The following is a 21288-nucleotide window of genomic DNA, read 5'->3' on the forward strand; positions in this document are numbered from 1 at the left end:
TCACACGCCACCCAGTTCTAGTAATCTGCTCCCCAGGATTATTATTCCATTGCATTTATATCCTGCCTTTTTCCATCTTGTGAGGATCCCAAGGTGGCTTCCACAGCCCCATTTTATCCTCACAAAAACCCTGTGAGATCGGTCAGGCTGAGAGTCACTGACTGCCGCAAAGCCACCCAGTGAGTTTCAGGGCTGAGAAGGACTAGAACCCAGATCTTTTAGGTCCCTAGTCCAACACTTTAACCATCACACTACACTGGCTGCCAGCCTGTGGTATTTTAAATCTCAGACCAGCTTCCAAGGATGAGACCTGGCAACTGCTTGCTTGTTTCATCCCATTGTATCAATCACGAAGCAGCTGAAAATTCACCCCAAGTTTAATTCTAAGCAGATGGGGAGCAGATAACTCTCCTGGGGTTTTTGAAGTACGAGCTGAAAGAGTTAAGATGAGCCCAGCAGCATTTTGCATGCTCCCCAAACAGACACTACATTTATATAATGGGTGCTGTGCAATTAGTCAAAGGGAAGAAAACTTGGAGGGCCAAACAGGGATCAGCCTCATACCTGTAATGAGCACTTTTAAACCTTCAAAGCACATCAGATGGATGCCCTCTGTGCCCACCCTTTATGACTGGCCACTGTGTTGTTACTGGGCTGGCATCTGAGAGGGTGGTTTCTTGCCCTCAGCAACCTGTATGCTAGGTTCAGACAACATGAAAAGCCATGGTGGATGGTTGGTCTGCCATATTGTCTGCACCCAGTCATGGCATTTTATCATAGTAAGTTTGGTCTTTAGAAACCACAATAAGAAACAATGGTTTGTTCTATGGTTCCTCCATACCATCATGGTTTTGTTGTATGAACCCAGGATCATGGTTTCCATGGTCCTGGCATGCAACTACCACAAAGTCCCCTGGAAAGAGCAGCAACTGCAGGAGCTTCTCTAGCTATGTGCAGACCAAGGAGGAGGAAGTAGGCATAGCCGGGCAGCAACTGGGATTAAATTTCAGTCATGGGGTCTGATCAGATCGATGTCAACAGTGGGAGGACTGAGTAGGGAGGATGGAAGCCACAATGGTATAGAAGCCATGTGATCATCAAGGGTCCAGAGGAAGGCACCAAAAATGATTCAGGGTTTGGAAATACTGCCCTGAAGAGAGACTGAGTGAGCTGGACATGTCCAGCCTTGAGAAGAAAAGACTGAGGGGGGACATGATATTTCTCTATAAGTACCTCAAAGGCTGTCACAAAGAGGAAGGTCAAGATCTCTTCTTGCTGATCTGAGTGTAGGACACAGAATAATCAAGTCAAGTTGTGACAACCCAGGTTCAGGCTAGATATCAGGAAAGCTTTCCTCATTGTTAGAGTAACACAACCGTGGAACCAGTTGCCTGGAGAAGTTGTGGGCTCTCCCACACTAGAGACATTCAAGAGGAAACTGGACAGCCACCTGAGTGGGATGGTGTGACTTGGTGTCCTACAACAGCAGGGGCTTGGACCCGATGGCCTTCATGGCCCCTTCCAGTTCTACTATTCTATGGTTCTATGATTCTGGACCTCCAGTTGTTTTGGCCAATAATTCACGTAAGTTCTAGCCAGCATAGCCAACAGTGAAAGACCATGGAAGTTGTAGGCCAAAACATCTTGAAGGCCAGACATTAAAGAGCTCTGAACTTTTATTGATCCTCTACTTATTTATCTTTGTTCCTATATTCGGGGATGTAAAAGGATCAAATCTAAGACCTTCTCATACTCTATCAAGCCAAAGACCCCACCCCCTGCCACAGACTATATATACTAGGAAAAATAACTGTACAATAACAAGGGCTTTAACAAAGAATTATACAACAGAGTACTATTGCAATAAACACTGGCCAGTTCTGTACAATCGAACTGCTATATTTCTGCAATTCAACACACTGGCAAAGAAAGCAAGAGAGAGAGAAACCATTCTTCACGTAGGCAAAGCCACTCACCAATATACACAGGGGAATAGTTGGATTTAACATTTTCATCCAGGTAAGTCACACCTAGAGTATAAAGCGGCGTTGCTCCGATCCCATGGAGGAACTGTCCGAGCATGAAGACAAACCGGTAATTAGAGAGACTGGACACACTCTCCGAGCACTTGATGCTCTGATTGGAGGAGCACATGCCGATCTCCTCTGAGAAATGTACTTCATACTGACTGGTGGTGAACTGAGGCAGTGCAAAGATGATGGACCCGATCCCCATGATCAGCACTCCCCATCCCAGCCACCGCAGTTTGTGCCCATTCCCTCCAAAGTAGCTGACAAACGTCAAGCACACGCAGGCGGCAATGTCATAGGAGCTGGCGATCAGCCCGCTCTCATAGCTCTGCAGGTCGAAGCGCCGCTCGATCGAGGTGATGACGGTGTTGATAAAGCCGTTGACTGTCATCCCTTGCAAGAAAGAAGCCACACAAAGGAAGAACAGGACCCCCCTGGGGGTATTGAAAAACTGTAAACAACTCGGAGTGAAGGCCCCCCACCCACACACAAGGCTCTCTCCTTCTGAGGAGATGTACTTAATGCCAGCCGTGAACTGGGTTCGGCTCTCGGATCCTTCATCACAAAGGGGTTTGATGTATGAGTCCGAAGGGCTGTTTGCATTGGAGTAGTAAATGCCATTGCTCTGAGCAGTGCTGCAGGATTCCTTCGGACTACTGGGTGAATCAAAAGTTAGGCTGTTCTCCACTGGCTTGGATGTGCTAGAAAAAATAAGTTTCTGGGTACAGTTGAAGCCATTTTCTCCCACCAACGTGTGAGGCATTTCTGTCCAAGAGGGATCAATAGCTGTTTTCTGTTTCCCCTCTCTCCCTTTCTTTGCTTCTCTGGGCCCAAAGGTTGGTTTAGATCCTTGGAACAGTGGCTTGAAGTCTTGGTCTTCAGGATGAGAATATTTCTGGCAAGTGAATAAAGGAGCCGATGAGCCAATGAGAGACCCTCAACCATTTCAATCTGCAAAAAGAACATCGAGAGGAATCAGCGGGTAGATATTTTCCTGGTTTTCCTTCTAGACATGGACTTGACTTTGTGCAGGTTGGAACAGATTTTGATTTGACACTATGAAGAGTTCAAACAGCACAGCTGTCAGTGTTGGCCATATTGAACCTGCCCTTTCTTTGTGGAGGTATTTCCCTGGCACCCAAAGGTAGGGATGTGTGAGGAATCCAGTTTGTGCGGGTGAGAATCCACTGGATTTCCTTAGCTGGCCTCCCTGGTCTCCAGCCCACTTTCTCTCTTCCTCAAGTCTGCCTCAGGCCAGGTGTTCACAGATGCACCTGCTGGTGAGTTCCAGTGGAGTTCTGCTTCCATAAATGTGACTTGCAGACTTTGTGCAAAGACTTACTGACATTGCACAAAGAAGCCACTAGTTTTCCTGAGCATTTACAGACCTGATCTCAGCTCAGCAAACTTTCTGGCCAGGGTCAAGCCTGAGGAAGAAGTCCAAAGAGTTCAAGAGAGCCAGATTCAGGCCTGATCTTCACTTTCCAACCAGTAGGCATGTCCCCTGTCCTGGGGTTCCCCTAGAGACCCCTAAGGTGTACCCTATCATGACGTACCCCTAGAATCTGACCCCTGAGGTGAACAGCTCCACAGCACAGGGGAGAAGGCTTCAAATTGTATGGACTGCAAAGCTGAGTTAGCAAAGCTTGCTTCTAGTGGCTGAATATGTTACTGCAGGCTTCAACTGCATGGGCACTTTTAAATTAATTAAAATTAAAACTTGTCTTTTAATATTAAAATAACCCTGGTATATGCACCCATGGGGTCCCCTTAACATGTCTGCCAAGTTTCAGAAGTCTTGGTTCATTGTCCTGATGGACGGACAGACAGACATAAAGACAGGCAGACAGGATGTATGCACGTATATCTTCCTTTATGTTTACGGAATAGTTTCAGCCTGACTTTCCTCCAAAACAGTCAGGACAATGCACATACTCCCACCAGCAACAACTGCAGACTCCTTCTAATTCTAACTGAACTATAGACTAAAAGGGGGATCACAAAGATTATTTCCCCCTACAGTGCTTTGTACAATCAGATCCGGGTCTGGACAGTGCTTGGATGGGAGATTGTCTGGGAATGCCAAATATCACCTTGAATTTCTTGATGGGAGAGAGGCAGGATACCTACAGACAGAGAGACAGGGAGGCAGGCAGGCAGGCAGATGGACTGACAGAGAGGACAGATTCGAAGCTGAGCAATGGCGATTTGCATAAAGCAGGGATGAAGAACTGTTCAGCTCGTGGGGGTGGTCTGCTCAATCCATGAAACCTCGTGGTGTCCCTTGCCTGGAAGCCCCACCCCTCCTGAAGCTCCTCCCCCTCCCACAGAGAGAAAAGGACGGGTGTGCATGTGGGGAGGGGGGGAAAGCAAACAGTTTCCTTTCTTCACGAACAGGATAGGAACCATCCCTGCCAGTTTCTGCAGAAAGGAATGTGCCTTCTCCTCCACACACATGAAGAAAGCCATCGCTCTGTGGATTCCGCCTGGGGGAATCCAGCGCTGCCACAGTGTCTTTCAGCCAGGCTCCTCACCTTTAACTGCTAGGTGGCAGGTATGTACATCACAGTCCATGCAGGGGATACTTCAACTTTTGGTGCAGATGGCTAAGAGATCAAATTCAGCTCAGTTTTGATCAGAATTTACCAATGTGGAAAGTCCTACATATTTAAGAGGGAAAGAACTTGAGATTATGCATTTGTTTATTTAAAACTTTTCTAGACCGTTCCTTACCATAGTCTCAGGATGGTTTAACAAGACAATATAAAATAAAACACAGCTGATTGGGAAGGCAGGGTATGAAACTGTCAATGTTGTCCATCTTGTGTTTTTATTGCATGCACAGAGCAGCTGGAAAAAAGCTTTAGAACCCCTTCTGTCTATAATATTTCTGAAATTCAGGTTGCGAGTCCTGTTGCTTATGTAGTGAAAACAGCCTGACATAAGAACAAGAGGGAGGTTTCTATAGGCTTGGGACATTCCCAATGTCTGCAAAAGTAAAACAAAACAAAACAAAACAAAGCAAAACAGAGCAAGAGAGAGAGAGAGAGAGAGAGAGAGAGAGAGAGAGAGAGAGAGAGACCCAACCACAAAGCACGCTCGGTGTGCATGGATCGCTGACTGTTAGGGCAGTGGAGAGGGGCTGGAATAGGGTGGGCAGACTTTTCCTTGGGGGGGCACTCCTCCCTCCAACACCGTCCCACTTGTGCCTCTCTAATCTGCCTTTCCTTACCTTCCAGAGAACTCCAGAGTCCCAAAGTTTTCCCCTTTGCTAATCTTCTCCACTCTCTATGGCTTCAGAGCAGCTTGTAATTGTCACGAGGTGTTCTCAACTGTCAGAATAATTTTATTCCAGTCCTTCAAGCTTATTTATAACAATTCAGCACAGTCCCGTCAGTAGTTAATTAGACTATGTATGCTCTGCAGGAAAATGTGCTACAGATGCAAAAGAAAAGAAAGAAGAAATATTTCTTTGACTGTTGTAGTTTTTGCTTGTTTGTGTTCTAAAATAAGTCCCTGTCCAATAGATATGGTACAAGGTCCAGGGTCTTGCCTGCAGTAAGCTGTAAGTTGAATTTATTTACTATCCAGAAGGTATCAGGTTATATGGGTGCAAAAGAAGTTTTCTTTTACAGGACTCAGACCTTGCAGCTTTCATAGGGACCATGGGGTTGGCCCTGGATGTCCAGGTGAGGGTGTGGACAACCTTGTTAGTTGGACAGTTTAGGTGTAAAATCTCACAACTGCCTCCCCTATTTCTGGCAGGAGTAATCAGCATTGCTTGCATTTCCATAAACTCAAAATCAATCACCTTGGTGCTGAATGGGTTGGTCAGAATGGCTTGATGGTGGCACATATATCTATACTAACTAAGCATTACTGCAGGTTCAGCAGTCAGGATGAGCAGATCTCCACAACCAAGATTCCCTGAATCAAGGTCCAAGAATCATGGGATGGTATATCAATGCATGTCAGGTCTTGAAGACCTGAAAGACAGGTGTCCAACTCTCTTCATAGGGCCAGGAAGTGAATTTTAAGGCATTCTGAAGCCACTGGATTCAAGAAACCCAAGAGTAACACACCGCTACTCTCCAGTGAGATGGCTGTGTTTTTTCACTCCTGGGCCAGATCAGAGGAGGAACACGGTGGCTTGAGTACTGGTAGGTGCTATTTAGTATGATGCCATTGTTCCTGACTTTTATTATTCCTGCATTTATCTCCTGGATTTTCCCCCAGTTATAAGGAATTCAGTCATACATGGAGTTCATCCTCTCCATGTTATCCTCACAACAGCCCTGGAGCAATAGAGAATCAACAACTGGGCAAAGCACACAGTGAGCTCCATCACTGAGTGGGGACCAGAAGCTGGGTCTCCTGAGTCCCAGCCTAACACTCTAAACACTATACCTCTATGGCTATTTGGGGACAGATAAACATAGAGTTAAGGCTGACAGGAAGAAACGGATGTGCTCAAAGCAGGAGGAGGAGAACTTTGTGAATACCCTGGGGAGAGAGAAAGACAAGCAAGGAGGTTCTTGAGCAAATCGAGCCAAAACTTTTTCTAGAAGCAGAAATGACAAAACTGAGGCTGTCCTACTTTGGGCACATCATGAGAAGGAAAGACTCCCTGCAGAAGACAACCATGCCAGAGAAGGTTGAGGGCAGAAGAAGAGGAAGACCAGCGATGGGGTGGATTGACTCCATCAAGGAAGTCACTGCCAGAGCTGAGCAGGGCTGTCAAGAACTGATCATTTTGGAGGGCATTGATAGGGTTTCCATAAGTAAGAGATGAGCTGATGGCATGTAACAACAGAGGGTTGATTGAGGAATTTGTATTTGTGAACCCTGATATGATCTGACTGATCTCACACACACTCCGCCTCTGCCTGGTACTCGCCCCTGGGTAGGCTGCTTCTCCTTTACCAAAGGAGGCCTCCCAAAGCCACTATTTCATGGTGGTTCCCGGGTTAGCTTCTCAAAAGGTCATCATCATCATGGCCAATCATTTATTTCCTTTCTGTATGCCCCATAGATGAAGCACTCCAGGCAGTGTACCACAATGTATAAAACAATACAACACAAACTTCATAAAAACAACAATGCTGAAATAATTTTAAAAATAATTTAAAAGAGGTAAGAAAATATTAAAAAGATCCTGAAAAGGGAAAGCATCACCTGGACAATCCACTCGAGCCTCTTGATAGCCAAGGAGATCTTCAAAGGCCAAGGAGATCTTCAAAGGCCTCTGCCTAAAGGGCTGTCTTGGCCTGGCATCAAAAAGATGGCAAGCTTGGTGCCAGACCAGGCAGGCTGCAGCAGGGAGGTTATTCCAAGGATCGGGGGCTACCACAGAAAAGCGCCCCCGCTACCCCCCAAGCCTCCCAGAGGGGTTGGCACTAGAGGGGAGGCCCCAGAGTTTGGAATAAGCTAGAGGAACTCACTGAGAAAAGGAACTCACTGAGAATAAGCTAGAGGAACTCACTGAGAAAAGGAACTCACTGAGAATAAGCTAGAGGAACTCACTGAGAAACTGCCCAAAGTAGGACTGGGATGTAAACTCATTGCCAGATTTAGGATGAATGACAGCATTAAGGACAATCCTATGATTCTTCTTTGAAATAGGTCAAGAGAATCCTGTGGGGAGAGTTCTAATACAAAAGCCCTCTCAGGAGAACTGTTTCACTATCCTTCTCCTTCCCATAAAAGGAGAACAAATCTGAGAAGCTGAGAAGAAAGGAAAGAAGAAAGCCCAGACAGAATCAACACGTTCTGTGGTGCTGCGCATTGTTGGACAAAGGGGTCAGAGAGAACAGATCACTCCCCAGGCAAGACAAGTGAGGGCACTCCCTTTGCTGAATGTCCCAGTTGTTAATAACTGAGGTCGCCTTGGGTTCTACCCCCAGACACAGGGAGGGCGAGATGGGCTCACGGATGATCTCTGCTGGGACTTGCAGGCTGGCAGTTCAATACTTCGGAAAAGATGCACAAATGCTGCACCCCCAAGGACCCATTAGAATGTGTGTGGGGCAGGAGCTGTCCAATAGAGTCACAGAGAGCAATACAAGCACCGGTTCATGCAGCGGCTGGTGATGCCCAGAACAGGTTCACCAGCATGGAGCACCATGGATAGCTCCTGTAAAGCTCAAAGGAAAAGCAGACATGGAAGAGGAGCCCCATGGACATAGAAGTCACCAGCCATTGCTTCTATGTTCTAATTTGTATGGCATGGTAGCTATGCTTATGTATCCCCGGCCAATGCATGTGGCAGTGCTGGCATCATGCTCGGAATACCACATTTATTTATTTATTTATTTATTTATTTATTTATTTATTTATTTATTTATTTAGAGAATTTCTAGGCCGCCCCATTCGCCGAAGCCACATCAGGCCATTGCTTCATCTAGGTTGGTACTGAGCTTTTCTGCAAGAGCATTTTTTGTGTACTCTTCTACAGCTCACAGTTGTTTACAACATGGTGACTGTCCAGCGGTTTTAGAACATGGGCAATACAGTATTATTTCTAGAAGGGAAAAAAGGCTTTTTTCACGAGTGTAATTGCACTATTTTGCTACACCACAGTGCCACCTAGAGGTCACGTAGCAAGAAAGCAGGAAAGGAAACAGTCTTCACATGGTGTGCGGACAGTCTTTTCATCCACACTGCCTGGCAGCAAAGGTTCTCTAGGGATTTAGAAGGACCATTTCCCAGCCTGTCTGTGGGTGCCACGGATTGCCAGTAACACACAGAGCATGGGAATATGCATAATCAAATGCAAATGTCTACAGATTAACTGTGTTAAAGCCATAGAAGCAATGGCAGGGACGAGGATGGCAGTTGTAGTTTTCATCCATCCCTGAAGTGCCATCAGCAGGCAGAACTTTGGGGTGGACATCCACAAAATGAACTCCGCTGAATGAGCAGTGGGGCTACTCATGTTGCTGTAAGGATGGGATGGAAAGGAAGAAGCCCACGTTTGCTGCCCTGGTTCCTCACAAGAGGGAAAAGGCTAGGATAAATGGAAGGGAACCAGAACAAAAGCACCGATGCCTCTTTAGACAAACCACAGGCACACACTGAGACTTCAGTCCGATGGTCCATGCCCTCATGGCATATGGTTCTTGCACTTGGAGGCTTCCATGCAGCCTAAGCCCAGAATGAGGCACAGTGGCCATCTAGATAAAGCATGGGGGAGGGTTGGGGAGCCTGGGGTGCCAAATGGAGTTGGTGCAAGTCCATGGCACCAGCCTAACCCTAGCCTCCCCTCCCCCAGCCTGCCCTTCTTCCTCCCTCCCAAGGACCAGTTGTGGTCCTGGTGGAAGGGGACCTCCACCTTAGCAGCAGATCCCTTGCAGACTGAAAAGGCTGTCCTCTGAATTTGGCTTCTGCCGTCTCACTCTCGATCCCAGTCGGATTCCCACAACATGATGTGGCCACCCCCATGCTTTGCCATGGGGAGGTGTCCTCGGGGCAATGAGTAATGTTGGCTTTGTGCCACACAGAGCAGTTGGAGCAAGGCCAAAAAGTTCATTTTTGGTCTCACCATAATAGAACATGCTAGCTTTGCCTCCCACATGCCTTTTGCAAACACCAAATGGCTTTCTTGGCACTGCTCTTCTATGAAGTCCACCTTTGTGGAACATCTGAGTGATCGTTCAGCCACCTATGAGGAAACAGGAGCATTCAGTCCGAGAACATGTGCTTACAGTGTATGACTTCTGGGGGCAGTGGAGGGCCCCGCAAACCACTAGTGCCAGGCTGTTCACGCTCATTTAACTTCTGTGTCACAACAAAATTATTTTGCGCCATCACAGCGTTGAGTGTCTTGTGCACTTCAAGGGATAACAAAGCCAATTAAATCAATTTCAGTTCCAGGTTGTAACACAACAAAATGCGGAAATGTCAAAGGAGGCATATGAATATTTCTGCACAGAACTATATTTAACATTGTTGAAGCTAAAAGACTGAAAAATGCAATGAGCACACTTAAAACACAGTTTCTCATCCTCTTCCCCACCCCTTTGTTACAGAATTGGAGAAGCAACCAAATGCTTGACTTATCACTTCTCTGTAAAGTATTTGGACCTCAAAACCAATCCTTTAAGAGATGATATGACAGTGCTTTTCATCAGATTATCATCTTAATCAGCATAACAAGCCGCAGGGCCAATTAAAAGCACTCTCTGCAAAACTCAGCTGCAATGACTCAATGCGACTTGGCAAGATGAATGTTATGGCTTAGCTGCCAAATGGCATGCAAAATAATCCTATTTCCCAAGGCATTCCTCAGTGGTAGGTAATCTTCTCTTTTCACTTTCACTGGTTTTGTGATAAGGAATTACTATAGCAAATGAGATTCACCCTTATCTTGTGTTCTCATAGCCCGGAGCAGCTTATGCCATGCAAAGTGAATTTAGTTAACCACCCTTTCTAATACTGAAGAATAAAAAGGGAATATTAAGCAGAAAGTGAGACATAATGATATGCAGAAGTAGCAGAGACCCAACTGGAGCATGGGAGCTATAGAAGTGGCTCGGGATGGCCCAAGACATGTTGTTGTCTTAGGAGAAGGGCCATGTGTCCTTCCACTGCATTCCATCCACAGGAGCTGACCATGGTAGCGGACGGATCTTATTTCGGAACTGGGGGTGCATCAGCAAGCTCCACCATGCCTGAGTGCAGCAGGTTAGCCTACTGAGGGTATGGAAGTCTACATGGGGAATGTAGTTTTGGTGTCCAGGAAAGGGAAATGAGCAAGGGGTTCCAAACATTGACCCCGTTCATGACCCTGCACCAGAACATGAGAAGATCCCTGCTGGATTAGACCAAAAGTCCATCAAGTCCAGCTTTCTATTGTATGTGAGGGGTTGCCACACGGAGGTGGGTAGAGGCCTGTCCTCCCCTGCAGAGGAAGGCAGGATGCGCTCCAAGGGAGCAAAGCTCAGGGAACCCAGGTTCCATTTGGATGCCAGGAAGTACTTCCTGACAGTTAGGACCCCGAGAGTATGGAATGGGCTTCCATGGGAGGTCGTTGAGGCCCCATCGGTGAGGGTGTTCAAAGATAGGCTGGACATGCACATGGTGGGCATGTCGTGAGCGGAGCCGGCTGGTGCCGGAGGTCAGACTAGATGACCTGGGAGACCCCTTCTGACTTGCTCTGTTTCTATGTTTCCATTCACACAGTGGCTAATCAGCTGCCCACAGGAAACCCACGAGCAGCACAAGAGTGTAACAGCACCCTCCCACCCATGTTCCCCAGCACCTGGTGCACACAGGCATACTGGCATTGATACTGGAGGTAGCATAGAGCCACTGGGGCTGGCAGCAAGTGACAGCCCTGTTCTCCATGACCTTTAAGCTCTCCAGCTGGTGCCCACAGTTATGTCTTGTGGCATTGAGTTCCATAGTTTCACCATGAACTGAGTGAAGAAGTCCTTCCTTTGATCTCGCCTAAACCTCCCACCAATCAGCTTCATGGGAGGACCCTGGGTTTGAGTGTTGTGGGAGAGGAAGAAATGACTCTCTAGCCACTTTCCTCCACACTATGCACAATTGTCCCTGCCCCGATCTTGTCCCCTCTTACCCTTTTTCCGAAACTAAACAAACCCAGAGGTTGTTAGTGTCACTCATAAGGAAGCTCCGACATCTTGCCCATTTTAGTTGCCCTGTTCTGCATAGGCTTCAATGCACACATGTGTATGCACACACACTCGGGGAAGTGCACAGAACTGTACAAAGCATTCTGAGTGTGGTCACTGCATAGATTTTTATGGGACCCCATGATCTTGGCTCAGTTATAGGAATTTGACTTTTCCAGAGCAGCTGCACCTTGAGTCAAGGTTGCCATCAAGTGGGTCCACCATGGTCAAACAGCTCTTCCTTGGTACCTTCTGCTTGAGGCAACAGCCTTCGGTAGCCTAATGAGAGGACGGCTATGAAGCGGGTGCCACAGCAGGGGAACCACCTCAGCCACTGGAAGGGTTCATGAGCCCATCTCCTGTCCCTACAGTGTGAGGTTCATTGCTCTCCGATGCCCCTATGTAGCTTTGCTCCAGTTGTTCAAGCCCCCACTGCTCTCATGTCAGGCTGCCTTTACAACCAAAACAATGTTCTGTTTCTAGACACTGATGGATCTTCTGAATTAATTTTGGAATCAGACTGGAATCTTCCTTTGCCTTCTGAGTGGGAAAGAAACACCTTGGAGGAAATGATGCCAGAAATGATTTGCAATACATCTAAGCATGACAAGTGGAACCAATTTGAATTCCGTACCAGATTATGAATGCCGGTGAGATCTTGACTTGCAACTGCGATGGGGCGGGACCATCCTCTGATGATGGGATCAGCTCATCAGCTCCTTGCTTCAGAGGGCAGGCTAGATCGATGTGGCTGGTGGTAGCCCCACAGTAGTGTCTTTTAATGGAGTAGCCAGTCCTATGGGACAACTATGCCCTGTTCAGAAGTAAGCAAATCGGGACACAATTCTGAGAATGTTGAGACAAAAGAAGTCTTACTTTTCCCAGCACTGCCCACTAGGCATGCTGGCAGTTGCAGGACATTTTTCTGTCTAAACTGCCTTACGATCACACCTTGAGAGCATCTTTAGAACCCCTCCACCCCTGTCCAGGGTGCTGAACATATCTGGGGGGAAAGTACAGTGCTATTAAGAAAAATATTGAAAAAAAAATATTAAGAGCTGCTTTAAAGTTCAGACTGAAATCAGGAGTGGATGTTTGGGCTGACAGATGCTGAAGCCACCAGTCTCCAGGGCGCCCTGAAATAACTCACCCAACAGAGAAAAGTTCCCTCTGATTTGGTTCCCTCTGCCAAATCCTAAGTGTCACCAGCTCAGCCCCCAGGAAAGTCCCATGTCCACCCCAGTGGACATCCATCCTTGACAAAATGGCCAATTTCACCAGCCCTGTCTGCTCTCTTTATATTTGTAATGTATCTCAAATTTGTTCTTGGGCTAGGAGGATTATCCATATTATTTTGGTCACAGATGACAAATTCCATATGCAAAGATGTAATCCCATCTTTCATTCATGAAAGTTGGAGAGGGGCTGGGTAGAGAAAGCTTTCCAAGAATGCCACATGTCCACAGCAAAAAAAGAGGGAACAGAATGCCTGCCTTCAGATATCTGGTAAAAGCGAGCAGTGGATTTAAAAGACTGGAAGTAAGCAAAGTAGTGTGCTTAATTTCCACACATAAAAAATGAGAGTGAAACACGGAAGGGTTTATGTTTTGGAAAGAACAGTAATACCTCCTATTACGATTGGTGTGTCCATTTAGCAGGACTCTGCTCTAAGTACACTGTTGAGGGGAGACTCAAAGTGGCTGAGTCCCCACTTCAGTTACAAGGTACAAAGTCCATGTCCTGGTATCTCCATGTAGGGCTGGAAAAAATACTGGGCTGCACAGACCAATGGTTTGACTCACTACAAGACTGATTCCGATATGTCCTTGGTCTGGTCCAGCAGGGTGTTTTTTTTTTTTTTTTTTTTTTATTCCCTATGTGCCACATCTCAGACTGCTCCAGATGCTCTCCCAATTTCTGGCTTTCTCAATGTCTGAAGTGGCTTCTTAGAAGGAAGAAAGGGCTACAGGATCAGGGGGCTCCCATGTGACCTTTCTTCCTTTGGCAAAGATTTGTATTAGCTTGAAGGATTGGCCATGATGTTGCCTGGATTAAATGTTATTATCACTTTCACACACTTGCCAACCAAAAGGGCTGACTCGGATGGAAATTTATGAATTCATATTCATTTATTTAAACTAATTTATATTCCACTTTTTTCTGTGAGTGAAATACATAGGGGACTGCCACCCAATTAAAGACATCATAGTTGATTCATCCACTGAGTCAATCTACATATGTTGGCAGATGAAGACAATACTTCCTCTAAAGAAAAGGAAAGGCCAATATTTGATTTAGAACATTTACTAATTTATTCATGCATTGTGTTTTTAGACAACACAAATGTCCAAACTCTCTGGTGGCTCATAATAATTTAAAATAATGTGACCATTCATTGCACAGGAGGCTAAAGACTTCTCCAGACTAAAGACACCACAATTATTTTGGCCTTTCCTACAGGGCCTGTTTTCTATAAGACTATCCATCTTCATTGCCCCGCTAGGAATCCAGTCCAATTTGTCTACATCTGTCTCCAAGTCTACTTTAAGTCCCCTCCTTAAAGTTTTTAACTGCCTACTCAGAAATATATCCCATAGAGTTCAGTGGTGCCTATTCCAAGGCAAACGGGTCTAAACATGGAGCTGAACTTATTTCCTTGAAAGTGGTATCTTTTTTCTTAAATACACTCCGGGCTGCTTCTGAGAAGATGATGCCAAAGCTGTTATTTTTTTGGATATGCTTGCAAGCATGACCAGTGAGAATTTACTGCCTGTTCTCAGTGAATCAAGGGCAGTGATATAACACATCAAATCCAATCACAGTTTGGGACAAATTAATGCACTTTTGCAGTTAAGCATAAGATTTATTAACAACTTATTGGAAGTGCAAAGGAAGCTTTTTAATTTTCTTAAACATGTTGAAAACCTGGTTGGGTGTCTGTGCCTTTATTTTGGGGCTCACCTTCAGCAACAATCCCATAAACCAACCTTCCCAGAGATGAAGCTCCCCAGTGCTACATGCCTTACTCACACTCAGGGTAACATGTGGCTAACAAACTGAGCGAGTTTTAAGTCACCTTCTTTGATCACTGCCTTCTCCTGTGACAAAATGTATTGAATTATGTCTGAAGTGCCCGGCCTTGCCTAATCTTGGAAGCTAAGCAAGTCTGGTTAGAATTGGGATGAGTAACTTGAGTGTATGATTCTATGATTATCATTGTAAACAGCCCAAAATGCTTTGGCTATGGGCAGTACACAAATGTGGTGGTGATGATGATAAATTTGCATCTCTACATTTTTATTGGTTTTAGCCCCATACCATTCACGGATCTGCCATCTCTTCAGATGTGAAGCAGTGCAGAAATACCTGTGTTCATCTATATCCCCTTTCTTGACCTCTGTCTTGGAGATGTGGAAGTGGTCATTTGCTGCAAGCAAGCCTGATGGCGGGGTTTGGTAAGTGTTCCTGCAGTCACACAGTTTTTGCTCATTTAGATCAGAAGAAGAAACTGAATACTTTGTTGGATTTGTTCAAGGTCTAAACAGGAAGGAACAGAAGTGGATGAGATTAGAGCTAGCCAGGACATGGAGGAGGCGCTGCCAGACCATGGGAATGGGAAGGAAATGCAGCCAGTGGGAGGGGCCACTGAGTGGGGGGAGAATTTGAATGGGGCTGCTTGCTTCCTCCTGAGCTGGGTCCCACGACTAGGGGGCAGCAAATGTGGGAAGTGCAGTTGGATGTGAAGAGTGTAGAACGGAGGTGTGCATGCTTTCCCAGGACTCCTCCCCAAGGGTTGGAACTCATAAGGCGAGTTTTGGGGAGTGATCACTAGACTGGGGTCAACTAACCACTTTGTGTATGCTCAAAGACATAGCTGGATGATTTATATGTAGAAACAATATTTATTTATTTATTTATTATTTATTTATAAAATGTCTATCCAAATCTATATTTCCATAGAAAATCTAGATGGTTTACCATAATAAAAACATCAAAACAATTTACAATACTTGATTAAAATAGAATTAAATCAGATATTATATTAAAATCAACAATTAAAATACTGTTTAAATAAAAAGGTCTTCGTCTGGCACTGGAAAAAATAAAGAGTTGGTGCCAGATGAACCTCTCTGAGGAGCATATTCCACAATGAGGCGCCACCACTGAGAAGGCCCTTCTCCTTATAACTGCCCTCCTCACCTCCTTCAAGGAGGGCTCTTGGAGAAGGACCTCCATAGACGATCTTAAGGACCAGGCAGGTGTATATGGAAGGAGGTGTTGCTTTATATAACCAGGCCCTGTAATGTTGTCAACACCTTAAATCATATGTCATTGCCAACACCTTAAATCAGACCTGGACTTCAATTGGTAGCCAGAACAGGCGGTACAGGACCGGCATTATATGGTCACATCTGCTGGTCCCTGTTAGTAGCCTGGCTGCTCTATTTTGTGCCAACTGAAGTATCTGGATCATCTTTAAGGCCAGTCCCATATAAAGCACATTGCAATACTCCAGGTGGGAGGTTACTAGTCTGTGGGTTACTGCAGGTTTGCTCTTGCAAGCCCAGGTAGGAAGGGTTTAGCTTGAAGTCCAGCACTGAGCAGGGGGATTGGACTTGATGGCCTTTTGGCCCTTCCAACTCTTGCATTCCATGTTTCTGTGATACCCATGGAAATCCATTGATTTTGGTTTGTCCTGTCCAGATCTAATCAACCGTGGGAAAATTATGTTAGGAATGCCCCTTCTAAGATGTTGCATGTTGCAAAAATCTGAAAATCATCTAAAAACAAAGTCATAAATGTTTTTCACCCTTCAGAATGACAGCTACATGTACATACAAATATAAATATATGCAGCCTGAAGCAGCTAATTCTTCAGTTAAACATCATATCTTAAACTGTCTGCCATTTCTTTAACCAGGCAACAACCCTGCTAAAGATACTGACCACACATACTGAAGATGCAGAAACTCAGTGGAACAAAAGTGCCGACTCAAATGTGTATCATGCACTTAAGTTTATTCCATGCCTGGCCTTGCTGGGGATAAAAGCGATAAGGCAGCACTCCAAAGTAATATCTAGGCTATGGATTGCAAAGATGTTGAATGTTCTCTAGTTACGTGGCGGCAGTTTTCCTGGCTGGCTTACAGGAAGTCATTTGTTTTCATAGTCATTAGCATGACTTGACAAGAACATAACTGTAAAGTTTAAATAATCCACAGTTTAGATCTTGTTTAACAGTATTTACCTGGGAAGTGTTGGACTCAATAATATTTAACTTTTATTTTATTTATTTATTTGTTATTTATTTAGTAAACTTCTATGCTGCCCCATTCGCCAAAGCCTCGGGGCGGCTCACAGACATAAATAAACTTCGTTAAAATAATATAAATTAACAGTATAAATTAAGTCGCCCTGGCCAAAGAATAAAAAAAATAAATACTATTAACAGTTAAAATGAAATTTGAATAAAAGGGTCTTTGCCTGGCGCTGAAAAACAAATAACGACGGTGCCAGGTGGACCTCTCTGGGGAGTGCATTCCATAGATTGGGCGCCACCGCAGAGAAAGCCCTCCTCCGAGTACCCACCCTCCTAATTTCCTTCACGGAGGGTTCCCAGAGAAGGGCCTTTCCCGCAGATCTCAGGGGGTGGGCGGGCATATATGGATGTAAGCACTCCTTCAGGTAACTTGTGTGGTTGTCACTAGTCTATTAATATCCATCCATTTTGGACAGGTATTTGGCCCTTCTAGTGAAAGAACCACAAAGAAAAAATATATCTCTGTAGTTCTTTAGAGAGTTAAAAATGAGCCAAGCCTTCATTACGGGTTAAGATTTGGGGGAGGTTCAGACCATGGTTGTGCTTCACTACTGAAACCCAGTGGCAAACCCCGTGTTTCTGCCAGCATAACACCAGTGCTGCATGATGGTACTGGTTCATTCCATGGCACCTAAGAGATTGAGCCGTAAACCAAAGAGGTCCTAGCTTAAATCTTTCCTTCGCCACGAACAGTGGGAGACTCATGAGTCCTCTATCAGAAGGACACGGCATCCCTATTCTGAGCTTTCCAGGAACTATCCATGGTGCTGAACCCTATTTCCAAAATAGCTTCACCAGCATGAGCTCCATGGATAGCTCCTATAAGGCTCAAAAGAAAACCCACCATGGTTAAGGAGGCCTGCTGAGACCACTGGCATGAACTCCCTCTTTTATACTCAAGCACGGTGAATACACAGCACACAGACTCAAAGTACAGCCACATTCCAGCTTCCTTCTCCCAGGATCAGCTCCAGGTTTTGGAGGCCCTCCTTACCAGCATTGCTATCAGTTTCTATTTCTCCTTATCCTCTCCCCTGTTATTGCTACTGTTTGTTGACTGGATGAGTTGAGAGCCAGTGTGCATGCATACAACAGCATCAACTGCCCGTTCTTTTCACCTCCACTGTTCCCCAACCACACCTAGCCTTGATTCCGGCCTTTCCCTCTCTACCCATGGACTAGAGAACAACATGCGACAGGTTTGCACTAAGAGTCTTGCTACAGATCTACATGGAAGCCATTTAAATAAGCTTATTTATGTACCAAGATGTCTGAAGAAAGAACTCACAAAAACTCTGTGTCTCATTAAGTTTATATTTGAACCTCAGTGCTCCTTAGGAAGGTACCCAGGAAACATAGCAATGATGACAGCAATAGAATTTATTTGCCCCCTTTCACTGAGAACAGCCTCAAAGTACCTCACAACAGCAAAGCAATCATACAACTCTAAATAACCATCTCCCAAGGAAAAAGGATCAAAACAACCACTAGAAGATTATGGAAGGAGTCCAACTACACCCAAAGCACAAGAGAAACGCTGCTTTCCTTCTAATGTACTGAGTAAGTATAAAGTCAAATGACACTCCTAGCCATCCTCTTTTGCTTGTTCCCAGTTCCTGATCAATATATTTATTTTGGCAGCCTGTGATGGAAATGGATTCAGAATCCATTTCTGGCCTCATGCCAAGTGTCACCGGCTGCAGCTTCAGTGCAGACTTGTTCCATGCACCTCTTAGTGCAAAGTCAGCATTGTCTTTCAAGAGGCAGAGCCCTGCAAAGCATGATTTCGCATTTCATGACAGCTCAAAGAAATCGGCTCTTTATGAACCTACCACCTTCTCTCTGCTCAGAGAAAACTTATTATCCATTTGAAAGATTCAGGGAAAGGACAGACATCATTTGAATCATTATTTCTGGCTCAGCTCCCGGAACAAGGCAAATGAAAGAGTAATGATTCACCCTCTTCATGTAAATATCACACCAGCTTTTGCAGAAACATTTGCATACTTTCCAACCATTATCAGATGGGAAAGAAGTACATTTATTTTACACTGCATGACATACTGGCCTCAATTCAGACACCACACAAACCCTGGCAAAGAGAACTGAACCATGGCTTAGTGCTCTGTCCACACCATAGTTTGTCACTAGCTAAGAAACCACAATTGGAAACCACGTATTGAAGCAGTAGATCTTGTGCTAAATATGGGAGAACTTTGGCTTTGGCTATGGGCGTGCATGTGTCTAAAATAAATACATATGATTTGGTGCTATGATTAAGATAAATCATCATTAAGGCAGGTATTTATCCCTGGAAGATGAAGCACCTGGAGACTAGGGCTGGATCTACACAGGGCATTTTGACTATCCTGGCAAATGTTGACTTTCTAGTGTGTCATCAGATGCTCGCCCCAACCTATCCCCTTATGCTAATTCTGCTATTATAGCCAAGATTTCTTCAGATCAGTTATATCACAATAAAAAATGCTGCAGTTGTTCCCTGGTATCTATTATTTGTGGAGCTATCCTGGAGCCATGGGGAAGTGCCCTCAGGATGCTGCTAGGCTGCAGGGGGAGAAAAATTATCCAATCTGGATTTCAGCAAAACAGCAGCACCTTGAACATCTGTCAGTTGCTTTCTTGCCCCCCTCCCCTGCATCTTCTCTCTCTCACTCTCTCTCTCTCTCTCTCTCTCTCTCTATATATATATATATATATATATATGAAAAAAATTACATTTTAATTATTGCATTCCATTTCTATTCCACCTGGGGTCATCCCATGAAGCTGATTGGTGTGAAGTTTAGGACAGATCAAAGGAAGGACTTCTTCGCAGCATATAGTCAGTCTATGGAATTGACTGCCATGGGAGGTGGTGATGCCTGCCAATCTGGATGATAGCTTTAAAAGGGGACAGGTTCTTGAGGAAGGAGGCTCTCAGTGGCTACTGGCTTTGCTGGCTATGTGCCGCCTTCTTTACCGGAGTGGCCTGCCTGCATACCCCAGTTGCTAAGGAGATGAGCACAGGGAGGTCTTGCCCCCATCCTGCTTGAGGAATCCTGTGAGCAGCTGATTTGCCACCATGTGTGCTGACTGCTGGGCTAGACGGACCTTGCTCTGATCCAGCAGGACTCGTCTTATGTCCTAACTCCAGGAACTCTTGGATGAGACTAACTATCTGGAATCATTTCAGTCAGGGTTCAGACCTGGTTCTGGCATGTTGCCCTGCATGGTGACCTCTGCCAGGGTGGAGATGGGCGAATATGATACTCCTGGACCCTATTGATGCTCTTGGATCTCCCAGTAGCCATTGGTACCATTGACCATGGTATCCTGCTGGGGTGACTGTCTGAGCTGGAAGGGTGGGGCACTGTGTTGCAGTGGTGATGTTTCTACTTGGAGGGCCATCTCCAGAAGGTGATGCTTCAGGAATATTATTCATCCTGTCCCTTGAGGTTCAGGTGGCTCAGTGTGCCGATAACCACCTTTGGCTAGTGGTGCACCTGTTTAGACAGGGATGGTCTGGTTTCAGCTATTTATGCTCTGGTGATCTCTGAATTAGCTCACTGCAACGCATTCTCCGTGGAGCTGCTCTTGTAGACTGTTCAGAAGCTGCAGCTTGTGCAAAGTGTAACAGCCAGATTAATAACTCAGATCTGTAGGTCTGAACACATAAGAGTAGTTCTGGCCCACTTGCAATCGCTACCTGTCTGCTTCCAAGTCCAAATCAAGGTGCTGGTTTTAACATACAAAGCCTTGCATGGCTTGGGACCACAATAATTGATGGAGCTCCTCTCTCTATGCTCAGAAGCTTCGTTTGAGTGCCAACAGCTTCCTCTGAGGGAGGCTTGAAGGGTGACTACAAGTGGGAGGGCCTTCTCAGTGGTAGCCCCTCCATTGGAATGATCTTCTCAGTGCAGCCCACCTGGTGTCAACTTTGTTATTTATCTGGCATCAGTTTAGTAAAAAGGTGAAGATTTCTGCAAGACTTTAAGTCCAGTCATACCCGACTCTAGGGGGTGGTGCTCATCTCTGTTCTTAGCCAAGGGAGCCAACATTTGTCCACAGACAGTTTCTGTGGTCATGTGGCCGGCATGACTAAACATCGAGGCGCACAGAATGCTGTTTCCTTATCACCAACGTGGTACCTATTCATCTGCTTCCACTTGCATGCTTTCGAACTGCTAGGTTGGCAGAAGCTGGGATAAAGCAACAGCAGTTTGCCTCGTCGTGCGGATTCGAACTGCTGACCTTTCAATCGACAAGCCCAGTGGCTCAGCAGTTTAAAACACTGGGCCACCTG

The 21288-nt window shown here is 45.5% G+C and overlaps 1 protein-coding gene across 4 annotated transcripts in view; it reads right to left on the reverse strand.

Annotated features, from left to right (window-relative positions):
- The window catches only part of SLCO4A1 (solute carrier organic anion transporter family member 4A1), a 67901-nt gene that overhangs the window by 27274 nt on the left and 19339 nt on the right, over positions 1–21288 (reverse strand). For 3 of the 4 annotated variants that reach the window (XR_006417131.1, XM_044455588.1, XM_044455589.1), the window contains exons 2-5: positions 12300–12479; positions 5263–5465; positions 4565–4690; positions 1977–2981 (exon numbers count right to left, since the gene is read on the reverse strand). Coding sequence is in view for 3 of the 4 variants with exons in the window: in XM_044455588.1 (XP_044311523.1) it covers positions 1977–2793 (817 nt within the window). In the remaining variant the exon portion in view is untranslated. The remainder of the gene's footprint in view (positions 1–1976; positions 2982–4564; positions 4691–5262; positions 5466–12299; positions 12480–21288) is intronic. The other variant, XM_044455591.1, reaches the window with a different exon arrangement.

Source organism: Varanus komodoensis, unplaced genomic scaffold (assembly GCF_004798865.1).
Source record: "Varanus komodoensis strain SLA01 unplaced genomic scaffold, ASM479886v1 scaffold8, whole genome shotgun sequence".
NCBI lineage: Eukaryota > Metazoa > Chordata > Lepidosauria > Squamata > Varanidae > Varanus > Varanus komodoensis.